Source organism: Macaca nemestrina, chromosome 18, assembly GCF_043159975.1.
Source record: "Macaca nemestrina isolate mMacNem1 chromosome 18, mMacNem.hap1, whole genome shotgun sequence".
NCBI lineage: Eukaryota > Metazoa > Chordata > Mammalia > Primates > Cercopithecidae > Macaca > Macaca nemestrina.
In genome coordinates this window covers 23,685,942-23,708,492 of record NC_092142.1, presented here as the reverse complement: position 1 = coordinate 23,708,492, position 22,551 = coordinate 23,685,942, and the positions used below count along the sequence as shown (strand labels likewise).

Genomic DNA, 22,551 nt, shown 5'->3' with positions numbered 1-22,551 from the left:
GCACACTGCAACCCCTGCCTCTCTGATTTAAGCAGTTCTCTTGCCTCAGCCTCCCAAATAGCTGGGATTATAGGTAGGTGTGGCAACACCTGGCTGATTTTTGTATTTTTAGTAGAGACGGGGTTTCGCCATATTGGCCAGGCTGGTCTCGACTCATGGCCTCAAGTGATCCATTCACTTCTGCCTCCCAAGGTGCTGGGATTACAGGCATGAGCCATCGCGCCTGGCTCCATCATTCTTAATCACCCTAACATTTTCCCTCTTTCCCAAAAGAGTTGTGTATATCCTTGGGTGTGGATCCTGTAAGTGAAGACATTATCTGAGGAAATAATGGTTTGGGTCTTAAACATTCTGGTTGGAGCTAAGTTTATATGACAGGTATTATATTGTAAAAAGGAGAAAAAGGTTATTTTAGAAAGACACCTGTTAGAACCTGCTTTTGTTTGTTTGTTTGTTTGTTTGTTTAGTCTTACTCTGTCGCTCAGACTGGAATGCAGTGATACGATCTCAGCTCACTGCAACCTCCACCTCCCAGGTTCAAGCGATTCTCCTGCCTCAGCCTCCCGAGTAGCTCAGCCTCCAAAGTCCTGGGATTACAGGCATGAGCCACTACACCCAGCCAGAATCTGCTTTTTAAAAGCACCCTAAACCTCTTTGGTTGTGAATTTATATATTCTCTGCCTTCCAAGGGCCGGTCTTTGAGGATATTGCTTGGAACTAAGTTCATACAGTAGATATTTTATTTAAAAACAAAAACAAAACAGAAAAGAGACCTCCAATAAAAGGTTTCTTTTTTTGTTTGGTTATTTGCTTTTTTTTTATTTTGAAATATAATACTTGTTATAGAAACTTAGCTCCAAGCAGTATGCTCAAAGACCAGCCCTTCTTGGAATGCAAATAATATATAAATTCATGGCCAGAGAAGTTTAGAGGTGTTAAAAGAAAACCAGGTTCTTACAGGTGTCTTTCTAAAATAACCTTTATCTCTTTTTTACAACAATCAACCAGAGTGTTTAAGACTCAAACCGTTAACTGGTGAAGGAAGGCCTTCCCTGATACCCTAGGTCTGAGAAGAGGGATGGGTGGTGGAGAGGGGGAGGGAGTCTATTCGCCCTGTAATTGTGCCTGCACCACTTACTTTCAAGGGCATATTTGGATCTGTTACTTGTCAAAGTGGCTATCAGAATCACCTTGGACTTCTTGAAGGGTGGGTTCACAACCGAAAGCACATATTCAAAATTGTGGAAGTGATAAGTAAATCTTCTAGAACCATACGCTTACTGATAACATTCCACTTCCAGCTGTTAAATGTCCACTTCTGTTTCCTGGATAAGATACTCAGTTCAGGAAGGAACTTGGTTACATTTGTCAGAGCCCCAAATCTGTGATGAACTATATCAAGTTCTGCCTTTGGGCTGAGGCTGGTTACTGGAGGTCATCCCGTGTTTCTCTCTCTCTCTCTTTTTTTTTTTTTTTTTTTTTTTTAAAGAGATAGGATCTTGCTCTGTTGCCCAGGCTAGAGTGCAGCAGTGTGATTATAGCGCACTGCAGCCTTGACCTCCTGGGCTCAAGTGATCCTCCGAAGTAGCTGGAAGGTGGGACTAGAGGCATGCGCCACCACACCCGGCTGATTTTTGTATTTTTCTCATAGAAACGGAGTCTCGTGTTGCCTGGACTGGTCTCGAACTTCTGGGCTCACACCATCATCCCACCATGCCCAGCCTATTTTGTTTTTTTAAGAACAATATCTCTTGTATGAACTTAGCTCCAAGCGTATGCTCAGAAACCAGCCCTTCTTGGGGTGCAGTTTATATACGAGTTCATAGCCAGAAAGATTTAGAGGTGTTTCGGGCAAACCAGGTCCTTACAGGTGTCTTTCTGAAATAACCATTTTCTCCTTTTTACAACAAACCAGAATGTTTAAGACTGAGACAAGATCTCAGATAACGTCTTTGAGGACCCTCACCCAAGGATTTACACACTCCTCTGGGGAGGAGGGAAAATGTAATGTGAAGAATCAGAGTGCAACTGATCTGGCTTTGATCCTCTTTGGTCCACCCTGGCTGTGTCACCTTGAGCAAGGAATAGAGCCTCTGAGTCTCCCTCTCTTATTTCTGCTGCCTTAGGATTAGTCAGTTCAGTGAGACGATGTAATAAAGTGTGGGTGTATAGTACACTCTCGGTTGTAAGTGCTCTATAGTAATGTCAGCTACCGAGGCTGGGCATGGTGGCTCATGCTGGTAATCCCAGCACTTTGGGAAGCCGAGGTGGGAGGATCGCTTGAGGCCAAGAGTTCAAGACCAGCCCAGTCAACATGGCGAAACCCTGTCTCTACCAAAAATACAAAAAATTAGCCAGGCATGGTGGCATATGCTTGTAGTCCTAGCTACTCGGGAGGCTGAGGTGGGAGGATCGCTTGAGCCTGGGAGGTGGAGGCTGCAGTGAGCTGAGATTACACGACTACACTCCAGCCTGGGCAACAGAGTGAGACCCTATCTCAAAAAAATTTTTTTTTTTTTTTTTTAATGTTAGCTACTGTGATGAAATCTCTTTCTGAAAACTAGTTCTGTACAAGTTGCTATAATTCTTTCTACTTTTTGTGTGTAAACAAAGTCATTGTTTCTTTCAGGGATGATTCATGTAGGAATAGAGAGGGACTGGGGAAACCAGATGGGGCAGGTGGGAGGCAGAGTAAGGGATTTCCCTGTAGCTGGAAAAAAATGTAGCCCCAGAACACATTTTTCCCCTTGAATAAATAATGTGTGTGGATCATAAATAGAAAAATTTAGAAAGGCATAAATCTAAAAATTATATATATGTGATGTATAAGAAAAAGAGAGCAGCTGTGGAAGGGCTTCATGGCTGATAGGCGTTAACTTGCATGTGAACACAGATATTAACAAGTAGAAATCTCATCCGTATGCACAGTGCCTTTGCATCATGCTTTCCCCGCCAGGTCATGTCTGTTCCATAGTTTCTGGTAAACTCTGGGCTGAGAAGAGACACAGGCTGGTAGCCCCTTCTGTTTTTAGGGGCCAAGATAATGGGGGAAAGGATTGCATTTGCAGTGATTTTCTTATACCGGTATCATCTTCAAGTCACAGCTGCTACTTTGCCTGAAGATGTAAGAACGGAGGATTGGAAAGATGGTTGCTCTAGATGACTCTTCATTCATCCATCCAACCATCCAAGTGTGCAGCTACAAAATTTATTGAACATCTGCTATTTGCCGGTCACTGTTTTAGGTACTGAGGATACACTGTGAACAAGACAGACACAGTCCCTGCCTTCGTTGACTTCTGTTCTGCTTAGGACAAATCCAAGACAGCCCCTATTCTGTGCATACAGACCACCTTTGACCGCACCATAGGGTGGTGCAATTCTGCACAGTGTCATTGGTTTCATAGTTATCACAAGGCCTGAATTGTCTGAAATGACGTTCGGCACCTGAACTCTGACACCTTGGCACCTCCATAAATCTAGAAATTTCTCTGAGTTGTGGTGTGTAGAAAACCTTGAGGGACAACCGAGGAGTCACTGTGAGAGAAAGGATGTCCCAGGGAGTAAATAGATCTTACAGCTCCCCTGCAGGGACAGGAAGGTGGAAGGGTAGAGCTGGAACAAGTCTCGAAGCAGTGAGCTTCCCCAGAGTGCACCAGCGTTTTCAAGCTGTGCCTGCGCAGACAGGAGCAGGTCGAACAGAAATACGTTCAAAACTAGCTCCCGGCAAGGACAGGCAGGATGTCATTTTGCACCACAGCAAGTGGGCGAGAAGCAGCTCTCGAGCCTCCATGTGAGACGTCCCAGCAAACCACCTCCTCCTCCCACTCCCTCACTGCTGCCTGCCACAGCTACCTCTCACCCAGCAAAGCAAAACTACAAAAGATCTCTCTTCTCTCTTACACCAGCCCTAAAATACCTCATGAGGCTCCCATAATTTGCCAGAACCCACATCTACTAGAGAAGCCAGCCCTTTTGTTTTAATTAAGATCCCCTTGGTTCGCCCACTTTGACCTTGGGCTTCATTGAGGCTGTGCCTATCTTGCGCAGTGTTGCGTCCTCAGCAGGTGGAACGGTGCCTGGCACCTGGGAGGTGCTCAGTAAATGTTTGTTCATGCATAAATGAATCTGAGACCCACCGGCCTCTGGGAAGAGCATAGGAGAGGGGGACAACAGCATGAGGACCGTATGTTTGCCACCTTGCTGAAGGAATTTCAGCCAACATAGTAAGACATGAAAATGGCATTCGAGGTGTATTAGACGGAGAAGGGGAAGTTAATATTTGCAGGAGACTTAGTCTGCCTCAGTGCTGTCAGTCAGCAGTGATTGTGATTCCCCAGGGGACGCTTGGCAGCTTCTGGAGACAGTTTAAACTTCCCCAGTGATCCGTGATGCACAGGAGACATTTTTGGTTGTCACACTGGGGGAGGAGGCTGCATGTCACTGGCATCTGTTGGGTGACACCTACAATGCCCAGGACAACCACAGCAAATAATTCAGGCCCAAATGTTGCTAGTGCTGAAGGTGAGGTCCTAGTGTTAGTCACAGGAGGAAACCCCGCAGTCTCGAGGAGGGGCCTCTTCCCAGGGCAGCCCAGGGGCCATCAGGAGGTTCATCTCATGCATTAGAGGCCTTGGGAAGGAGGAGGCTTCCTTTCTTCCATCAAAGCAAGCAAATCCTTTGAAAGCTGCATCTCCAAGGGCTGCCCCGGGCTCATAGCAAGCAACCTCAGAGCCCAGAGGCGAGGCTGTGCCACTCAGCTGCCCTCTGGGGTCACAAAGGCATCACTTGGCTTCTAAGAGCTGATGAGGCCTCTCGCAAGGGACTCTGTGCATGGGCTGACCCCGAAACTTCCCAGCCTCTCTTCTCAAAGCACCCTCAGGTGACCTCTCGGGGGTTACCCCTCATTGATACCGTGTCTCCTCGTGTTTTTGTCCAGACTCCAATTCCAGGGTTTCAGAACCACATCGCAGCATCTTTCCTGAAATGCACTCAGACTCAGCCAGCAAAGACGTGCCTGGCCGCATCCTGCTGGATATAGACAATGATACCGAAAGCACGGCCCTGTGAAGAAAGCCCTCCCCAGCCCTCCGCCGCTTCCACCCTGGCACATGGAGCAGGGGCAGGCAAACCTCTTCCTTTGCAGACAGAACAGTGAAAAGCTTTCAGTGGAGGACAAAGGAGGGCCTCACTGTGCGGGACCTGGCCTTCTGCACGGCCCTAGGAGCACCTGGAGGCCGCCACGGAAGCTGAATGACCTGTGTCTTGAAGAAGTTGGCTTTCTTCACATGGGAAGGAAATAATGCCAAAAAAATCCAAAACAAAGAAATACCTGGAGTGGAGAGAGCGTTCCTGCTGAAACGTGCATAGGAAGCTTTTGCCCCTGCTGTTAACGCGGGCAGCACCTACAGCAACTTGGAATGAGTAAGAAGCAGTGCGTTAACTATCTATTTAATACAATGCGCTCTTTATGCGAGTGGCCTGCTCTCTGCTACCTGGACTTTCATTCTTATGTATTAGGAGGGCGGCTGCTGTCCTTCAGACTTGCTGCAGAGTCATTTTGTGTCATATATCGTCTGTGTCTCCCCAGTCCCCTCAGAACCATGCCCTTGGATGGTGACTGCTGGCTCTGTCACCTCGTCAAACTGGATGTGACCCGTGCCGCCTCGTTGGATTGCCGGAATGTAGACGGAAATGTACTGTTCTTTTTTTTTTTTTTTAAACAATGTAATTGCTACTTGATAAGGACCGAACATTATTCTAGTTTCATGTTTAATTTGAATTAAATATATTCTGTGGTTTATATGAAAACTTCATGATTCTTGGAGACACATTGTAGCGTGCGTGTGTGTGTGCATGAGTGTGTACGTGTTGCCACTCCCCCAGATAGAACTGTGGCTGGGACATGTTGAGGGAGAGGGTCTAATTGTAGCTGTAGGAGTTTGAAGAAACAGAGAGCAAGGTCACAGCAGTGAAAAAGGCCACCAGGTGCCCCAGAGACCTTCTAGACTGGCCATCCCTCGGTGCAGGTTCTGGTCGAGGCTGCACCCTTGGTCCTCCCAGTGCTGGCATCCCTTTCTTTCCATCTAGAGATACTCAGACTCCCGGAGCAGCTTACAGGAGCTCAGCCACACTGGGTCGGTGCATTCGTCAGCAGCTGTAAATTGCCATGGAGAGCCCCTCTTCCAATGGCTGGTGCTTTCATGCCCTATCCAAGGCGTGAAAATTATCCCGTCTCTGCCAGGATTGAAATACTAGGGGAGAGCTGATGGGGAATTGGAACAAAGCGAGACTGAGGCTCTGGACAGCTCGTCTCATGATAGCACCTTCCTTCCCTGTGACCCAGATAAGGCCGTTTTCTCTCGGGAACAGAGCAGGACATGCTGCCAGAGTTGGCTGCCCTGAGCCTTCTATTGATCAAGTTTGCTAAGTGTGTCAGTGTCTAAGTCCCTGCTTAGAAGACACTGGACCTCTTTCCACTACAAACTGACGTAAGCCTGATTTAAAAAGGGCAATCACATTTCCCTTGTTGTTTTTTTGAAACAGATCTCACTCCATGGCCCAGGCTGGAGTGCAGTGGCACAGTCATAACTCACCGCAGCCTCCAAACTCCCGGGCTCAAACCATCCTCCCAACTCAGCTTCCCGAGTAGCTGAGACTACAGGTGCATGGCAATACACCCAACTAATTTTTAAATAATCTTTTCTAGAGACAGGGATCTTGCTGTGTTGCCCAGGCTGGTCTTCAGTTCTGGCCTCAAGCAGTCCTCCCACTTCAGCCTCCGAAAGTGCTGGGATTACAGGTGTGAGCCACCATGCGCAGCCCACATTTTCATCTTTACTCAGTTTCCTATGCCTTCAAAGTACTCCCTACATTAATTACCTTGAAACTATGCTCCTGTAAGCCCATTTGCCCCCATATCTTGAATGTTCATCGGCTTAGGGCTCACTCTTCCCCTGTGCCACCCGTGTGTTGTTAATTTTCTGTCCCCTCCGTTAGCCACAGAACAAACCCTGCAGAGAAAGTGAAGCCTCCGTATAGGCCGATTCTCCATGTTGAGCACCTTCTCCAGGAGCCTGGCTGTCCACGGTCAGGTGTCTCCATGGAGCCTCGGAGATGCTCCCATCATGATGCCTGAACTTGTCCTCCAGAGGAAGCAGGGACGTAGGCGCTTGTCAAGGAGATGCTGTTGGCACCTGGGGACGAGGAACATCCGTGCTGACATCCTGCCCAGAATGTAGCATGTGTTCGTCATTGCTGATTCTGAAATACAGGAAACCCGACCTCATTATTTTAAGAGCCTCATTCAGTTTTTACTCTCCTATTGTTTGCAGCAATCTTCCTACCCTGACAGCTGCAAACTTCAAAACAATGAAAATCATTTGACTCTGTGTATGTGTCAAAGGTAAAGACCACCCTTTGGGAGGCCGAGGCAGGAGGATCACTTGATGTCAGGAGTTCGAGACCAGCCTGGTCAACACGGTGAAATCCCATCTCTACTAAAGATACAAAAAATTAACTTGGCACTGTGGCGGGCGCCAGTAACTCCAGCTACTTAGGAGGCTGAGACAGGAGGATCATTTGAACCTGGGAGACAGAGGCTACAGTGAGCCAAGATCACGTCAGTGCACTCCAGCCTGGGCAATAAAGTGAGACTCTGTCTCAAAAAAAAAAAAAAAAAAAAAAAAAAGGACGAAACAGAACTATCTAGTGGGAGGTACATGGCTCAGCATCCCACCAGCAGGGCCAGGAGAGGCACCTGGATCCTCTTTCTTTGCCATTCCTGTGACCTGGGATTCCTTCTGCTGGGGGCATTGTGCTGCGTTGGCGCTGCACACGGTACACTGTTTCCAGCCTGCCCACCGTCAGAGAGATAGAGACTCGGAACCCATACTGGCCATTTCTGGCCGTCCAGAAGGGCGCTGGCCATCTGCCCTTCAGATTGTTTCCTTCCCTTCTCTACCCAGTAGTTTCTTCTAGGAAGAGGCCCTTGCGCTCAGACTTCCTGTCCCTGCTCCCCCAGCTGCACCATCTCTTCTAAAAAAAAATTCAGATGCCGTAGGAGTGACCCCATCCTGGACCGTTGTGATGGCCCTGGTTCTCTGGGAGCTCCGTGGAGCGACTCCCATTCCTCTGTTGGGGCTGCAGTTCTCAGTGCTCTCCCAAGCCCAGTGAGTCCTGCAAGTGCTCTTATTTGAAGGTCTTAAGACAAACTCTCTTGGTTTCTCCCTGAGGTCTCCTCCCACCATTTCCCCACCATATTCCGGCGCCTCTGGCCTCTGGGACCCACAGTCTCAGGGTTTTGCATCAGACTGGGCAGCAAGCACCTCACTCATAGGGATGCTTCTCAGCCAAGGGCTTGCACTTCTCGTATCTCATCGGTGGAGCTAGAGAGGAGATGTGCTGGTGTGGCGAAGCCACAGTGTCTGGTGCTGCCAAAGGCAAGAAGTGACCAAGACCACTTGAGCTGCCAGCTAAGGGAGTGGGGGAGCAAGTCAAGGACTCCTTTAGTTTCCCCACTGCCCACAGCAGGCTGCACACGTGGCCATCCCCACCCTGTCCCACATGGGTTCGCACAGGCGTGGGCCCTGAGTCTCTTCCCCAGCAGGCAGGACCCCTGTCTCCCGGCACGGAGCTGTGGGTGCCCTCCTGCCACCACTGTGGATTCTGTGTAGTAGAGAAAACCTGCCTGCAGGGGGAGAAGTCAGCAGATACGCGGAGAGGCAGAGACAAAAGATTAGAGGGAAAGAGTGCAGGGCTTGGTTTTTAAAACCCTCCCAGCTCCCGGTTCGTGTCCCTGAAGCCGTTCTGCATTTCTTGCCTTTGAATGCTCACGATAAAGTGCTTGATTGTTTTTGGCACAAGCGTTCCTCTTTGGGTTTGCTTCTCTTACTGGCAACCAAATGACTTCTACCTGATTCCCTCCAAAGGAGGTACATGGCTGTGTAGACCCCACATAGCTGTGCAGGCAACTGTCTTCCTCCCACACCCTCTCCAGCCAACCCCTCCTTTACATCCACACATGCGTTCACACACCGTGCCCCTCGTGTCAGTTATCCAGTGCAGCATGACAGATGGCCACATACTTAGCAGCTTACAACAGCACGTTCATTTTCTCATAGCCCCTGTGGGTCAGGACTCCAGGCACAGCTTCTCTGGGTCCTCTGTCCAGGGTTTTCATCCGCTGCGGTCAAGGCAGCAGCCAGGGCTGGGGTCTTATCTTGAGGCTGGACTGGGGAAGGATCCACTTCCCAGGAAGTAGGGATTATTGAGGGTCACCTTAGGGTCTGTGCTTCACACATGAAACATCATCACAAATGACGTGGGGAGGGGGATATTTGATACAAGAAAGAACCTCCCCCAAACCTAACAAAAAACAACAGGGTTCTATTTTCACTCTTTCTACTTGTATTTAAATTTGGGGTTTTTAATTGTCATTCTATTTGTTTAAGATGGAATCTTGATCTGTTGCCCAGGCTGGAGTGCAGTGGCATGATCTCGGCTCACTGCTACCCCCGCCTCCCAAGTTTAAGCCATTCTCCTGCCTCAGCCTCCCAAGTAGCTGGGACTACAGGCACCCACCACCATGCCCAGCTAATTTTTGTATTTTTAGTGGAGATGAGGTTTTGATATGTTGGCCAGGCTGGTCTTGAACTCCTGACCTCAGGTGATCTATTCACCTTGGCCTCCTGAAGTGCTGGGATTACAGATGTGAGCCACTGCACCTGGCCTGAATTCAGTTTCTATGCACATCTGTAAATTGTATTTGCACTGCACTGTTTTTTTAAATTGATAAAAGTTATGGTATATGACATGTTTTTGTATATGTATACATTGCAGAATGGTTAAATCAAGCTAATTAACATATCCATCACCTCCATTATTTATTTTTTGTGGTGAGAACATTTAAAATCTCTCAGCTGGCTGGGCACAGTGGCTCACGCCTTAATCCCAGCACTTTGAGACTTTGAGGTGGGCAGATTGCTTGAAGCCAGGAGTTTGAGACCACCCAGGGCAACATAGTAAGACCCCATCTACAAAAAAAAAAAATTAAAATTAGCCAGGTATGGTGGCCAAATGCCTGTAGTTCCAGCTACTCAAGAGGCTGAGGCAGGAGTTGAAAGCTCCATTGAGCCATGATCATACCAATGCTCTCCAGCCTGGGTGACAAAGTGCAAGACCCTGTCTGTAAACAGAAAAAAGAAAAAAAAGGCCATATTTGGGGGCTCACACCTGTAATCCCAGCACTTTGGGAGGCCAAGGCAGGTGGATCACATTAGCCCAGGAGTTGGAGACAAGCCTGGGCAATATGGCAAAATGCCCTCTCCACAAAGTACAACAACAACAAAATTGCCAGGCATGGTGGTGTGTACCTGTAGTCCCAGCTACCCAGGAGACTGAGGTGGGAGGATCACCTGAGCCTAGGAGTTCGAGGCTGCGTTGAGCCGTGGTCGCACCCTGCATTCCAGCCTGGGCAACAGAGAGAGACCCTTTCCAAAAGCAAACAAACAAACAAGGAATGCAAAGGATTGCAGACTTCATCCTGAGTGTGGGAAGGTCACTGAAGGATTCCAAGCAGAGGATTGGCTTGATCCGAGTTGCCTACCCTGCCAGTGGCTGGAGAATGGGGAAGACTGGATGTGCGAAGGCCAGTCGGGAGGCCAGGCAGAGATGGGGGTGGCCCGAGCGATCATAGTGACAGCTCAATGTGTTCCTGCTGAAACATACTGTTGACCCCAGCCAGAGGCAACAGAGGTCTCGGTGTGAGGGGCAGGCTTGGACGGGGAGCTCAGGACTGTAGTGGAAGTCCCCCATGCCGCCCACTCCCCTCCTTTGGGCCTTGGAGGCAGAAGCTCAGCCTCCTCGGTGAAGACTGCTCCTTGAGCCCACTTGCTCCAGAACCATCCCAAGCTCCTGCCTAGAGCCATGTTAACAGCCAGTTCCCCACCCATACCCCTTCCCAGGAGGGCTGGGGGTGCCCTTTGTCCAGCCCACCGCTGCTGCTTGGATTCGTGTAGAGAGCTGGGCCTTCTGAGCAGAGTGGGGACTGGGCCAATACATTTGCCTGTGCACCAGGCCAGTCCCAGCTGTTGGCATCAAGTAGGAACCGGAAAGACATCACTGGAGGATTAAGTGGGTGAGCAGCCCCTCAGCCCCGGGGGGTCCTGTTTATTTTCCTCTGGCCTGGAAAATGGGGTCCCCCGAGAGACTCCTCTGCTTTCCAGCTCTGTCAGGCCAGGAAGAGGCTCTAGTCCATCCCACCACCCGACCTTATCCCGCCTGGATGGTTCATGACCCTGGGCTACTCCAGAGATGGTCTCAGGGCTCACTGGGTTGGCCCTGCTTGCTCTTAGCTCTGCACGTGGCAAACGCAGCCCTAATGGGTCATTCCATCAGACTCCATCGGACCCAAAGCGGGAAAGCTGAGGAGGCTGGCTCCACCCAGAACAGGAGGCCACTGCCCTGCAGGTCAAAGCCTTACTGGCCTTTGGTGGGGAAGTTCATTGAGATGCCCATCCACCTGGCTGCTGCTTTTTAGGGAAGCATCATCCTGGGGAAGTAAGCAAAGAAACAGTCTAAGGCTGGGTGCGTGGCTCATGCCTGTAATCCCAGCACTTTGGGAGGCCAAGGCAAGAGGATTGCTTGAGCCCAGGAGTTTTGAGACCAGCTCAGGCAACATAGGAGAGAGCAGCCCCCCATGTCTCTGCAAATAAATTTTAAAAATTAGCCAGACATGGTGGTGCATGGCTATAGTTCCAACTACCCAGGAGGCTGAGATAGGAGGATCATATGAGCCCAGGAAGTCAAGACTGCAGTGAGCCGTCAGGGCGCCACTACAGTCCAGCCTGGGTGACAGAGTGAGACCCTGTCTTAGAAACAAAGCAGTCTAAGCCAGAACTTGAGAAGTGCACACAATTCCCTGATTTTCTTATAGCACAAGATTTCAGAGTACCAACTCGGATCTATTTCCAAGAAATATCTAGGAGGAAGTATCACAGTGAGAAAACTCTTGGGGACCTTCACCCAAAGCCAGCCATAGTGGAAGGCAAGAGATAGAATGCAGGTCCCATTCTTCGCACTGTGAAGATGAGCTGGGCAAGTTCGAATGCCAAAAGGTCCTGTGAGTCCCTTTGCTTCTTTATCCCTTTGAATTTGGGTATTTATGTTACACAATGGATAAGAAGAATGAATGTCTTTTGTGAAAGGAAGCTTTTACATGTCTCTCCTCTTTCCATCTTCTAACCTTCATTATTTTCAAGAAGAAAAGAGGCTGGGCGTGGTGGCTCATGCCAATAATCCTAGTACTTTGGGAGGCTGAGGTGGGGGGATCACTTGAGGCCAGGAGTTCAGGACCAGCCCAGGCAACATAGACCACATCTCTTTAAAAAAAGAAAAAATTAGGTAGGCATGGTGGTGTGTACCTGTAGTCCTAGAAACTTGGGAGGCTGAGGAGGGAGGATCACTTGAGCCCAGGAGTTTGAGGTTGCAGTGAACTATGACCATGCCACTGCACTCTAGCCTGGGTGACAGAGCGAGACACTGTCTCAAAAAAAAAAAAAAAAAAAGAAGAAGAAGAAAAGAACTAAGTGTCATGTTGAAAATGATCTATAAACAGTTGGAAGCCTTGTGGTAAACAAACAAAAGCTTTATTCTTTTTTCTTTCATTAAAAAAAATGGAGCATTGAAGAGAAACGGCCTTTGAACCCCCGGGTTCACCCCACACTAAGCAAAGTAGCCCCAGATAAAGATGGCGCAGGTCACGCAGAAAATAAGGTTGACGTCCAGGAGGGTCTTCGCCAAGGGGTTTTCTTCCAGGGAAACTATGACGGGTTCTGCTCTGGCCGGGAGCTCTTCCTTGCCCTTGTCCTGTATTCCGCAGAGCCACAGGATGGCCTTCACCACTTTGGACTGCTTCGGGGTCATGTCACCTAGAAAGAACCCAGCAAAGGAGGACCGTAGAGGTGGTCTGTGTCTCCCAGAGAGGCGAGACGGGGACACTCACCAGGTGTGTTCAAGTGCTGGGATTACAGGCATGAACCACCAGGCCTGGCTGAAATCTCCCAATTTTTTTTTTTTTTTTTTTTTTTTTTTAAGACAGAGTCTCACTCTGTCACCCAGGCTGGAGTGCAGTGGCGCGATCTCGGCTCACTACAACCTCCACCTCCCAGGTTCAAGTGATTCTCCTGCCTCAGCCTGCCATGTAGCTGGGACTATAGGCATGCGCTACCATGCCCGGCTAATTTTTGTATTTTTAGTAGAGGTGGGGGGTTTCACCATGTTGGCCAGGCTGGTCTCGAACTCCTGACTTCAAGTGATCCACCTGTCTCGGCCTGCCAAAGTGCTGGGATTACAGGCTTGAGTCACGGCGCCCAGCCGAAATCTCTCAATTTTTAAACGTTAACTCACATTTTATTGAAACTGTAGGTGGGCCAAGCCAAAATATGTCTGCAAGCCGCCAGTTTAGAAGCACTGAGAGAAGGCACGTCGTGTTCCTGCCTGCCCATGTGTGGAACATGAGGATGAAATGAACCGTGTCTTCATAGGCACTCAACAAGTGTTTGTTTACTCTTAGTGCCTGTAGGAAGCTTCTGTTGAAAGTTACTAAAAACTCCTTTCCCATGGCCAGAGCGTGGGGACAGATCAGACAGTGGAGCCAGAGGATGCTAAAACTCCAAGTCTGCCCACTTTCCTGGCTTGTAATTTGATAGGAAAAAAAAAAAAATCCCCTTAACACGTAATGCTTCTTGCTGTAACTGAGGAGACAGGCTACTCACAGCTGTCGGTTTTAGACATGTTTTCTTGGACCATCTCGAACTGGACTCTGCTGCTGCTGCTGGCCTCTGGCATCCCGTTCTGAGAGAGGGCAAGAGACAAGGGAGCTGCTGGTGTCGCTGGTTCCTTCTGGACCATGGGGTCATGACGAGTAAACCAGGTCAGGTGGCTGACCTAAGGAGCAGGAATGAATGATGAGATTTGTGGTGGAGGTGGGGCCGGGGTTTTCCATCCTTTTCTCACACTCCCCACCCAACCCCACACTCAGCCTTTGTGTCTGAATCTGCTCCCAGCCCCACCCTCCCACCCCATCCTCCAACAAGCGTCACGTCCCTGCGCTCTTCAGCATCAGCGCACAATTCCCCCGCTCATTCCCACGTCTTTCTCCGATAAACCCCATCCTCATGTTGCTGGGATGTGATTATCCCTCATTCTAATCCCCAGAGCTTAACCCTCACCCTAGAGTATTGCGGGACCCCAGAATTGGTCATTTCAGCTCATCCATTTCTCTGGCCACAGGGATTGAATTCCGCAGAGCCACAGGATGGCCTTCACCACTTTGGACCGCTTCTGGGTTCGCGGATGAGCATGTGTCCTGAGCTGACTCCATCAGTGGGAATCTAGAACTTCTCTAGAAATTCTGGGACAGAAATACTCATGCTTATTTTTACCTTTTTTTTTTTTTAAGACAGGCTCTTGTTCTGTCACCCAGGTGGGAGTGCGGTGGCATGGACATAGCTCACTGCAGCCTTAAACTCCTGGGCTGAAGCAGTCGTCCCACCTCAGCCTGCCTAGTAGCTGGGATTACAGGCATGAGCCATCACGCCCTGCTAATTTTTTTCTTTTCTTTTCTTTTTCTTTTTCTTTCTTTCTTTTTTTTTCTTTTTTTTTTTTTTTTTTTTTTTTTTTTGTGAGACAGGGTCGTGCTCTGTCACCCAGGCTGGAGTACAGTGGCATGGTCATAGCTCACTGCATCGTCCAACTCCTGGGCTCTGGCAATCCTCCCATCTCGGCCTCCCTAGTAACTGAGATTACAGGCGTGAGCCATCACGCCCTGCTAATTTTTTCATTTTTTAAAGAGATGGGTTCTCACTGTGTTGCCCAGGCTGGTCTCGAACTCCTGGCCTCAAGTGATCCTCCCACCTCAGCTTCCTGAAGTGCTGGGATTACAGGAATGAGCCGCCGCACCCCAGCCTTATGTTTACTTAATGACAGTAAAAGAGGTTATCTCTCTAGAAGGTACTGGGCTCCATATGGGACGTAAGAATCAAAGCAGAAGGTGCAGATGGATTCTGATGACCTTTGCAAAGTCCTGAATAATCCTGCCCCTGAACCCCAACCCTGGACTTTTCAGCTTTTTGGACAATCAGTCTCCTTCACTTAAGTCAGTGTGGGTCAGTTTTCTGTCACTTCCAACAAAAAGTCTCAGCGGATCTAGCCATCAGCCCAAACGTACCATCTCCTTGGAGGGCGACTCTGTGAACCAGCTCACGGTGGAGACAGTGATGAGGGTGACCGTGGACAGGATCATGGAGAAGTAGAGGTAGTGGATGCTCTTCACCAGGACCGGGCGCTCATCTGGCTGGTCGCACCGAGGCTGCACGTAAATAAAGTCCAGGACCAGCCTAATCAAGCCCAGGAGCAGGCCCGAGATCAGGCCCCAGAAGGCACCCTGCAACATCAGAGCAAGATCGTCTTAGAGACGCCAAGGCCTCTGGCCTCCAGGAACCTCAAGAAGCCATCTCCAGGGCTTGTCTTTCTTGTGGTGGTCACTGCACGCATGGGTCAGCCATTTGGAAGGGTTCTGCAATACTGAACCATTTATCTTTTTATAATGAATCGACTACTCATAGATTACTAACACCCTCTTAATTTAGCTTCCCTGTTCAATAACAAAAAATGCATCAAGATACTTTTGATGAGAACCTCTCACTGCTTTTTTTTTTTTTTTTTTTTTGAGAGACAGAGTCTCACTCTTTCGCCCAGGCTGGAGTGCAGTGGTGCAGTCTCAGCTCACTGCAACCTCTGCCTCCCAGGTTCCAGTGATTCTCCTGCCTCAGCATCTGAGTAGCTGGGATTACAGGCACCCACCAACACACCGGGCTCATTTTTGTATTTTGTGTAGTGGTGGGGTTTTGCCATGTTGGCCAGGCTGGTCTCGAACTCTCAACCTCAAGTGATCCACCCACCTCAGCCTCCCAAAGTGCTGGGATTACAGGTGTGAGCCATCGCAGCAGCCCTCTCATTGCTTTTTTGCAAAGGTCAGATAAACACCCTCTCTGTATCTTCCACCATGAAACTCACCCTCCCTCTCAACACCCAAGTCCAGCCTGTATCTCCCTCCAGTGCCCTCCCCTCCCATCCTATCCCAGTCCTCAAGGGGCAGCACTTGGTTCTGGCCTAGTGGGAGCAGTCCAGAGCTACCTTTTCATTGGTCCTCTTCCAGAAACATCCCATGATGAAGACCACCGCCACGGGCGGCTGCAGGTAGGAGCTGATGGACTGGATGTAGATGAAGAGCTGGCCACCCTGGCTGGCCTGGACCACAGGGATCCATAGGATGGAGACCAGGACCAGCAGCAGCACAAACACCCTGGTGCCAGCGGCGAGAGGCACAAATTAGCATCATCTTCCCTGAACATTTACTCCTCTTTCTCTCTCTCTTTTTTAATAGGGTCTTGTTCTGTTGCCAAGGCTGGGGTGCAGTGGTGAGAGCATAGCTCACTGCAGCCTCCAACTCCTGGGCTCGTGATCCTCCTGCCTCAGCCTCCCAAGTAACTGGGATTACAGACACATGCCAACACTCCCAGCTTATTTTATTATTTTGAGACAGTCTCACTCTGTCACCCAGGCTAGAGTGCAGTCTGCCATCTTGGCTCACTGCAACCTCCACCTCCTGGGTTCAAATGATTCTCCTGCCTCAGCCTCCTGAGTAGCTGAGATTACAGGCACCTGCCACCACAGCTAATTTGTGTATTTTTAGTACAGACGGGTTTCACCATGTTGGCCAGCCTGGTCTTGAACACCTGACCTCAAGTGATCCACCGGCCTGGCCTCCCAAAGTGCTGTGATTACAGGTGTGAGCCACCTTGCCCAGCTGGGTTATAATTATTTGCTTATTCTCTTCCTTCCCTAGCTCCATAAAGGCAAGAACTGAGCCCTTTCATGGTTACGTGCCCTGTGCCTGGTATAGAGTAGGTGCTCGTTGAGCATCTCCTGAATGAACCAATGTGTTGCACATGGAGTCCTAACGCTCTTCAGCCTGGCTAAGTTGCCGGCTGGACCTGGACTTTGCCTCTGGGTGGGCTCAGCTCTCTCTTCCCCCTGCCCCAGCCCCACCCAGTAGGGACTTACCTGCCTACAATCATGAGCTCCTTCTCAGATGCCCGAGGCCGGAGGTGATTCCAGAGGTCCATGGTGAAGATGGTGCTGGCACTGTTAAAGATGGAGGTGAGGGAGGACATGAGAGCCGCCACCATCACAGCCATCATCAGCCCACGGAGCCCTGGGGGCGGAAGGGAGGTCATGGGCCTCGGCCCTTTTCTGCCAAAGCAGCCGATCCCAGTGGGCTCAACTGGAGGAGGCAGAACCTCAGGGAGGACGGCGGGGCAGAGCTTCCTGCAGGACTCAGCCTTTCATGGGGAGCCTAGAGCCTGTTCCTCCAGCCCTCCCTTCTTGGCCCTGCCTTGGATCAGAGCCCATCCAGTGATCTCCTTTCTGGGTGCTCCAGGGGACTCGATGCAGGGGTGAAGGGACTTTACCTGTGGGCAGGAGTTCCAGCACGAGTTTGGGATACGCGATGTCAGAACAGCCCGAGGGGTTGCTGCAAATCTTCCGGCAGATCTCGGGATCTGCACAAGCCACTTGATCTACGGAGGAAACACAGGCCCAGAGGTGAGCAGTCAGGCCTGCAGAGCCCCAGGCCCAGGCAACATGGGGCCGGACACAGGCTTATCATATGGAAGTTTATAGCTCAATGAGATAAAAGAGAGTCTAGACTTTATAAGCTGTGACCTTGTTACTTACGCTTTCTGAGACGAGTTGCCCTGTTTGTAAAACTAGGATAATAACATGACTTTATAGGAAGTGCTGGAAAAACTTCAGCTATTGTTATCATAACCCAGATGAAGCTGGGACACCTAGTGGCTAGTGGCCAGTCTTACAATAATGTCTTTTTTTTTTTTTTTTTTTTTTTGAGACGGAGCCTCTTGCTGTGTCGCCCAGGCTCGAGTGCAGTGGCACGATCTCAGCTCACTGCAACCTCCGCTTGCCAGGTTCAAGTGATTCTCCTGCCTCAGCCTCCTGAGAAGCTGGGATTACAGGCACCCACCACCACGCCCGGCTAATTTTTGTATTTTCAGTAGAGATGGGTTTTTGCTATGTTGGCCAGGCTGGTCTCGAACTCCTGACCTCAAGTGATCGGCCCATGGTCATTAACTCACTGTTCAGTAACCTGTCCTGGGCTAGTGAATCATTTCCTATATGGAGTAGATTCTCTTGTCAGAATGCTTCACACCCTCTGATGCCTGAAATAAGATGCCTCTAGCCCAGTTAAATCCAAACATAGCACAAAACCTTCTTCTTCCACAGACCCAACATTAACTGAAGGTTTACTATGACTCAGGAGCTTCAGCAAACTTTGTACCTATACCTCATTTAATTTTTACAACTCTATGGGGAAGATACTGTTATTACTCCTATTTCAAAGACAGATAAACTGAGGCCCAGAGGTTAGTTTCTCCGGATTATATAGCTAGTAAGTATTATGGCCAGGAGGCAAACCCTTAGTTTATTTCAAAGCTCAGGTAGAGAAGATTGGCTTTGTAAATACCGCATTTCTAAACTCTGTGTGTGTGGGGGTGGGTGGGTGGGTGTGTGTGTGTGGGTGTGGGTGTGTGCGTGTGTTTTTGAGACAGGGTCTTGCTCTGTCACCCAGGCTGGAGTTCAGTGGTGCGATCTTGGCTCACTGCAACCCCAGCCTCCCAGGCTCCAGCCTCCCGAGTAGCTGGAATTACAGGCAGGCACCATCACACCCAGCTGATTTCTCTTTCTTTTTTAAAATTAATTAATTTTTTATTTTTATTTTTATTTTTTCTTGAGACGGAATCTCAATGTTACCCAGACTGGAGTGCAGTCGCACAGTCTCGGCTCACTGCAACTTCCACCTGTGGGTTCAAGCGATTCTCCTGCCTCAGCCTCCCAGCCTGTAGCTGGTATTACAGGTGTGCCACCACACCCAGGTTTTTTTTGTTTTGTTTTGTTTTTTGTTTGTTTTGTTTTGTATTTTTAGTAGAGACGGGGTTTCATCATGTTGCCCAGGCTGGCCTCGACCTCCTGGCCTCAAGCATTCCTCCCGCCTTGGCTTCCCAAAGTGCTGGGGTTGTGTTTTGAGGGTTGTTTTCTTCTCTCTTAATTTCCATATAGTTTCTTTAAAAATATGTGCCATTTCTCATGGATGAAGCTGGAAACCATCATTCCCAGCAAACTAACACAGAAATAGAAAACCAAACACCACATGTTCTCACTCATAAGTGGGAGTTAAACAATGAGAACACATGGACACAGGGAGGGGAATATCACACACTGGGGTCTGTCTGGGGGTTGGGAGGAAGGGGAGGGAGAGCATTAGGACAAATACCTAATGCATGTGGAGCTTAAAACCTAGGTGATGGGTTGACGGGTGCAGCAAACCACCATGGCACATGTATACCTATGTAACAAACCTGCACATTCTGCACATGTATCCCAGAACTTAAAGTTTAATGAAAAAATAAAAAATAAAAATATGTGCCATTTCTCAGATGGGTTTAGTGGAAGAGGGTTTTTTTCCAGGCTCACAAGAACTCAGGATCAGAAAATACTTTTATGCAGCTGTGGACTCAGTTGAAGATTTAGGAGGGAGCTGGTGGAGTCATGGTGGAGACAGAAGTACAAATAGAGAGGCTGAGTGCTTTGTCCTGAAACTGGCACTTTAGACCTGGGGTTTAGTGGGCTTGTTAAAAAATAGGTGGCTGGCACAGACATATGAAAAAATGGTTAACATCACTAATCATCAAGGAAATGCAAATCAAAACCTCATGAGATGTCATCTCACCCTAGTTAGAACGGGGATCATCAAAAAGACAAAACATAATAAATGCTGGCGAAGATGTGAAGAATGAGGGGAACCCTTATACATTGTTGATGGAGATGTAAATTACTACAGCTAGTATGGAAAACTGTATGGAGGTTCCTCAAAAAACTAAGAACTACCATATGATCCAGCAGTTTTGCTACTGGGCATATATCCTGATATGGTTTGGCTCTGTGTCCCCACCCAAATCTCATCTTAAATTGTGATCTCCACATGTTAAGGGAGGGAACTGTAATCCCCACATGTCGAGGGAGGGAGGTTATTGGATCATGGGGGCGGTTCCCCCATGTGTACTCATGATAGTGAGTGAGTTCTCAGGAGATCTGATGGTTTTATAAACATCTGTCATTTTCTGAGTTTGGACTTCTGTCTCCTGCCGCCATGTGAAGAAGGTCCTTGCTTCCCCTTTGCCTTCCACCGTGACTGTAAGTTTCCTGAGGCCTCTCCAACCATATGCAACTGTCAATCAATTAAACCTCTTTCCTTTATAAATTACCCAGTCTCAGGTAATATCTTTATAGCAGTGGGAAAATGGACTAATACATATCCAAAGCAATTGTAATCAATATAGCAAATGGATACCTGCACCCCATTTATTGCAATGCTATTCACAATAACCAACATATGGAATCAACCTAAGTGTCTGTCAACAGATGAATGGGTAAAGAAAATGTGGTACATATATACAGTGGACTACTATTTAGCCATAAAAAAGAATGAAATTCTTTTTCATGTTCATTCATGGCAACATGGATGAACTTGGAGAATATTATGTTAAGTGAAATAAGCCAGGCACAGAAAGATAAATACTGCATACTCTCACTCATATGTGGAAGCTTAAAAAGTTGAGCTCATGGAAGTAGACAGTAGGATAGTGGTTTCTAGAGGCTGGGAAGGGTAGTGGGGAGGAGGGTAGCCAAAAGTTGGTTAATGGATAGAAAAGCACAGCTAGAAAAGAGGAATAGTGTTTAGTGTTCTATAGCACTATAGGGTGACTATAATTCACAACAATTTATTGTACATTTTCAAATAGTTGAGAGTAGATTTTGATTGCCCCCAACACGAAGAAATAATAAATATTTGAGGTGATAGATAAGCTAATTACACTGATGTGGTCATTACACATTGTATAATGTATCAAAATATCACACTGTACCTTGTAAGTATGTACAATTTATATAAAAATAATTAGTTAAAAACATTAAAAGTTAAAAATAGTAAGAGAAAAAAAAAAACCAAACAGATGTTCCTCCAGGGATTCTGATTCAGAAGGTTTTGAATGGGCACTGAAAGTTCGCGCTTCTAACAAGTTCTCAGGAGCCACTGCTGGACTGGGGACCACACTTTGAATAGCACTGGTCTGGGCCTCCAGAGAAGGGAGAGGGACTTCAAATACACAATGCCCACCTCACTCCTCTAACTCACCTTACTCTCTAAAATTTATTTTGCACCTCTCACTTGTACCATATGATAGAGTATTTCAATTTATAGTTTATGTTATTTTTCCATGAGTACGAGACTCATCTCCTACATTACAAAGTCGTAGGTTCATGGAACATGGTGTTGTGTCTCATTTAATAATGACTGTTGGCTGGATGTGGTGACTCACGCCTGTAATTCCAACACTTTGGGAGGCGGAGGTGGGTGGATCACCTGAGGTCAAGAGTTTGAGACCAGCCTGATCAACATGGAGAAACCCCATGTCTACTAAAAATATGAAATTAACTGGGGGTGTGGCGCATGCCTGTAATCCCAGCTACTCAGGAGGCTGAGGCAGGAGAATCGCTTGAACCCGGGAGGTGGAGGTTGCAGTGAGTGAGTGGAGATCACGCCATTGCACTCTAGCCTGGGCAACATGAGCAAAACTCTGTCTCAAAAAAAATAAAAAAAATTGATTGGCTGATTGGCTGTTAAGACAGATGGTCAAGGTCTTGTTATTGATCTTCCATATATCAATCCAGGTCTTCAGACATAATTTGCAAGAGTAAGAGTCAAGTTTTGGAGTCAGCTACATCTGGGTTCAAATCTGGGCTCATCTGGCACTAGCTCAGTAACTCCCAGAAAGGCATTTAGCTTAGGAGTGATCCTGGATTCCTTTTTTTTCCCCCTTAACCCTTACATCCAATCCATTATTAATCTGATTGGCTCTATGGTGTACTTTCAAATCACTGCATGGGTCAACTGTTGCCTCCTCAGAAAGGACTTCCCGGGAAACCCTGTCAGAAGTAGCTCTGGTCTGACATTCTTTTTGATATCGCCTTGTGCATCCTCCTCCTGGAATTTAGCACAGTCAAAAATTATTTATTTTTTTACTCTTTTTTGAAACACAGTCTCACTTTGTCACCCAGTCTGGAATGCAGTGGCTCGAACACAGCTCACTGCAGCCTCAATCTCCCAGGCTCAAGTGATTCTCCCACTTCAGCCTCCTGAGTAGCTGGGACTACTGTGTGTGTGTATTTTTTTTTCTAGAGATGGGGTCTTGCCATGTTACCCAGGCTGGTCTCAAACTCCTGGGCTCAAGCAATCTTCCTGCCTTGGCCTCCCAAAGAACTGGGATTACAGGTGTGAGCCACTGCACCTGGTCTTATTTATTTACTTATTTCTGTCTTTGTCCTCCACCACTAGGATGTAAGACCCTCTACAGT

The 22,551-nt window shown here is 48.2% G+C and overlaps 2 protein-coding genes across 23 annotated transcripts in view; one reads left to right on the top strand and one right to left on the bottom strand.

Moving 5' to 3' along the window:
• LOC105485037 (Rho GTPase activating protein 17) overlaps positions 1–22,551 on the top strand; it is a 118,447-nt gene that overhangs the window by 92,271 nt on the left and 3,625 nt on the right. For 3 of the 9 annotated variants that reach the window (XR_989322.3, XM_011747218.3, XM_011747214.3), the window contains one exon: positions 3,099–4,394. The exons of 1 other annotated variant lie outside the window; for it this stretch is intronic. Coding sequence is in view for 2 of the 8 variants with exons in the window: in XM_011747219.3 (XP_011745521.1) it covers positions 4,940–5,070 (131 nt within the window). In the remaining 6 variants the exon portion in view is untranslated. Of the gene's footprint in view, positions 1–3,098; positions 4,395–4,939; positions 5,804–22,551 lie in introns of those variants that run through there. 5 more of the 9 variants (XR_989321.3, XM_011747217.3, XM_011747219.3 and 2 more) reach the window with 3 other exon arrangements.
• Positions 5,703–22,551, bottom strand: part of LOC105485038 (solute carrier family 5 member 11) — a 78,110-nt gene continuing 61,261 nt past the window's right edge. For 12 of the 14 annotated variants that reach the window (XM_071084268.1, XM_071084269.1, XM_071084274.1 and 9 more), the window contains 6 exons: positions 17,535–17,642; positions 17,128–17,278; positions 16,198–16,366; positions 15,230–15,445; positions 13,776–13,947; positions 12,632–12,929 (listed from right to left, as the gene is read on the bottom strand). In XM_071084268.1, coding sequence (XP_070940369.1) covers positions 12,724–12,929; positions 13,776–13,947; positions 15,230–15,445; positions 16,198–16,366; positions 17,128–17,278; positions 17,535–17,642 — 1,022 coding nt within the window. In that variant the 3' untranslated portion in view covers positions 12,632–12,723. Of the gene's footprint in view, positions 7,264–12,631; positions 12,930–13,775; positions 13,948–15,229; positions 15,446–16,197; positions 16,367–17,127; positions 17,279–17,534; positions 17,643–22,551 lie in introns of those variants that run through there. The other 2 variants (XM_071084267.1, XM_071084266.1) reach the window with 2 other exon arrangements.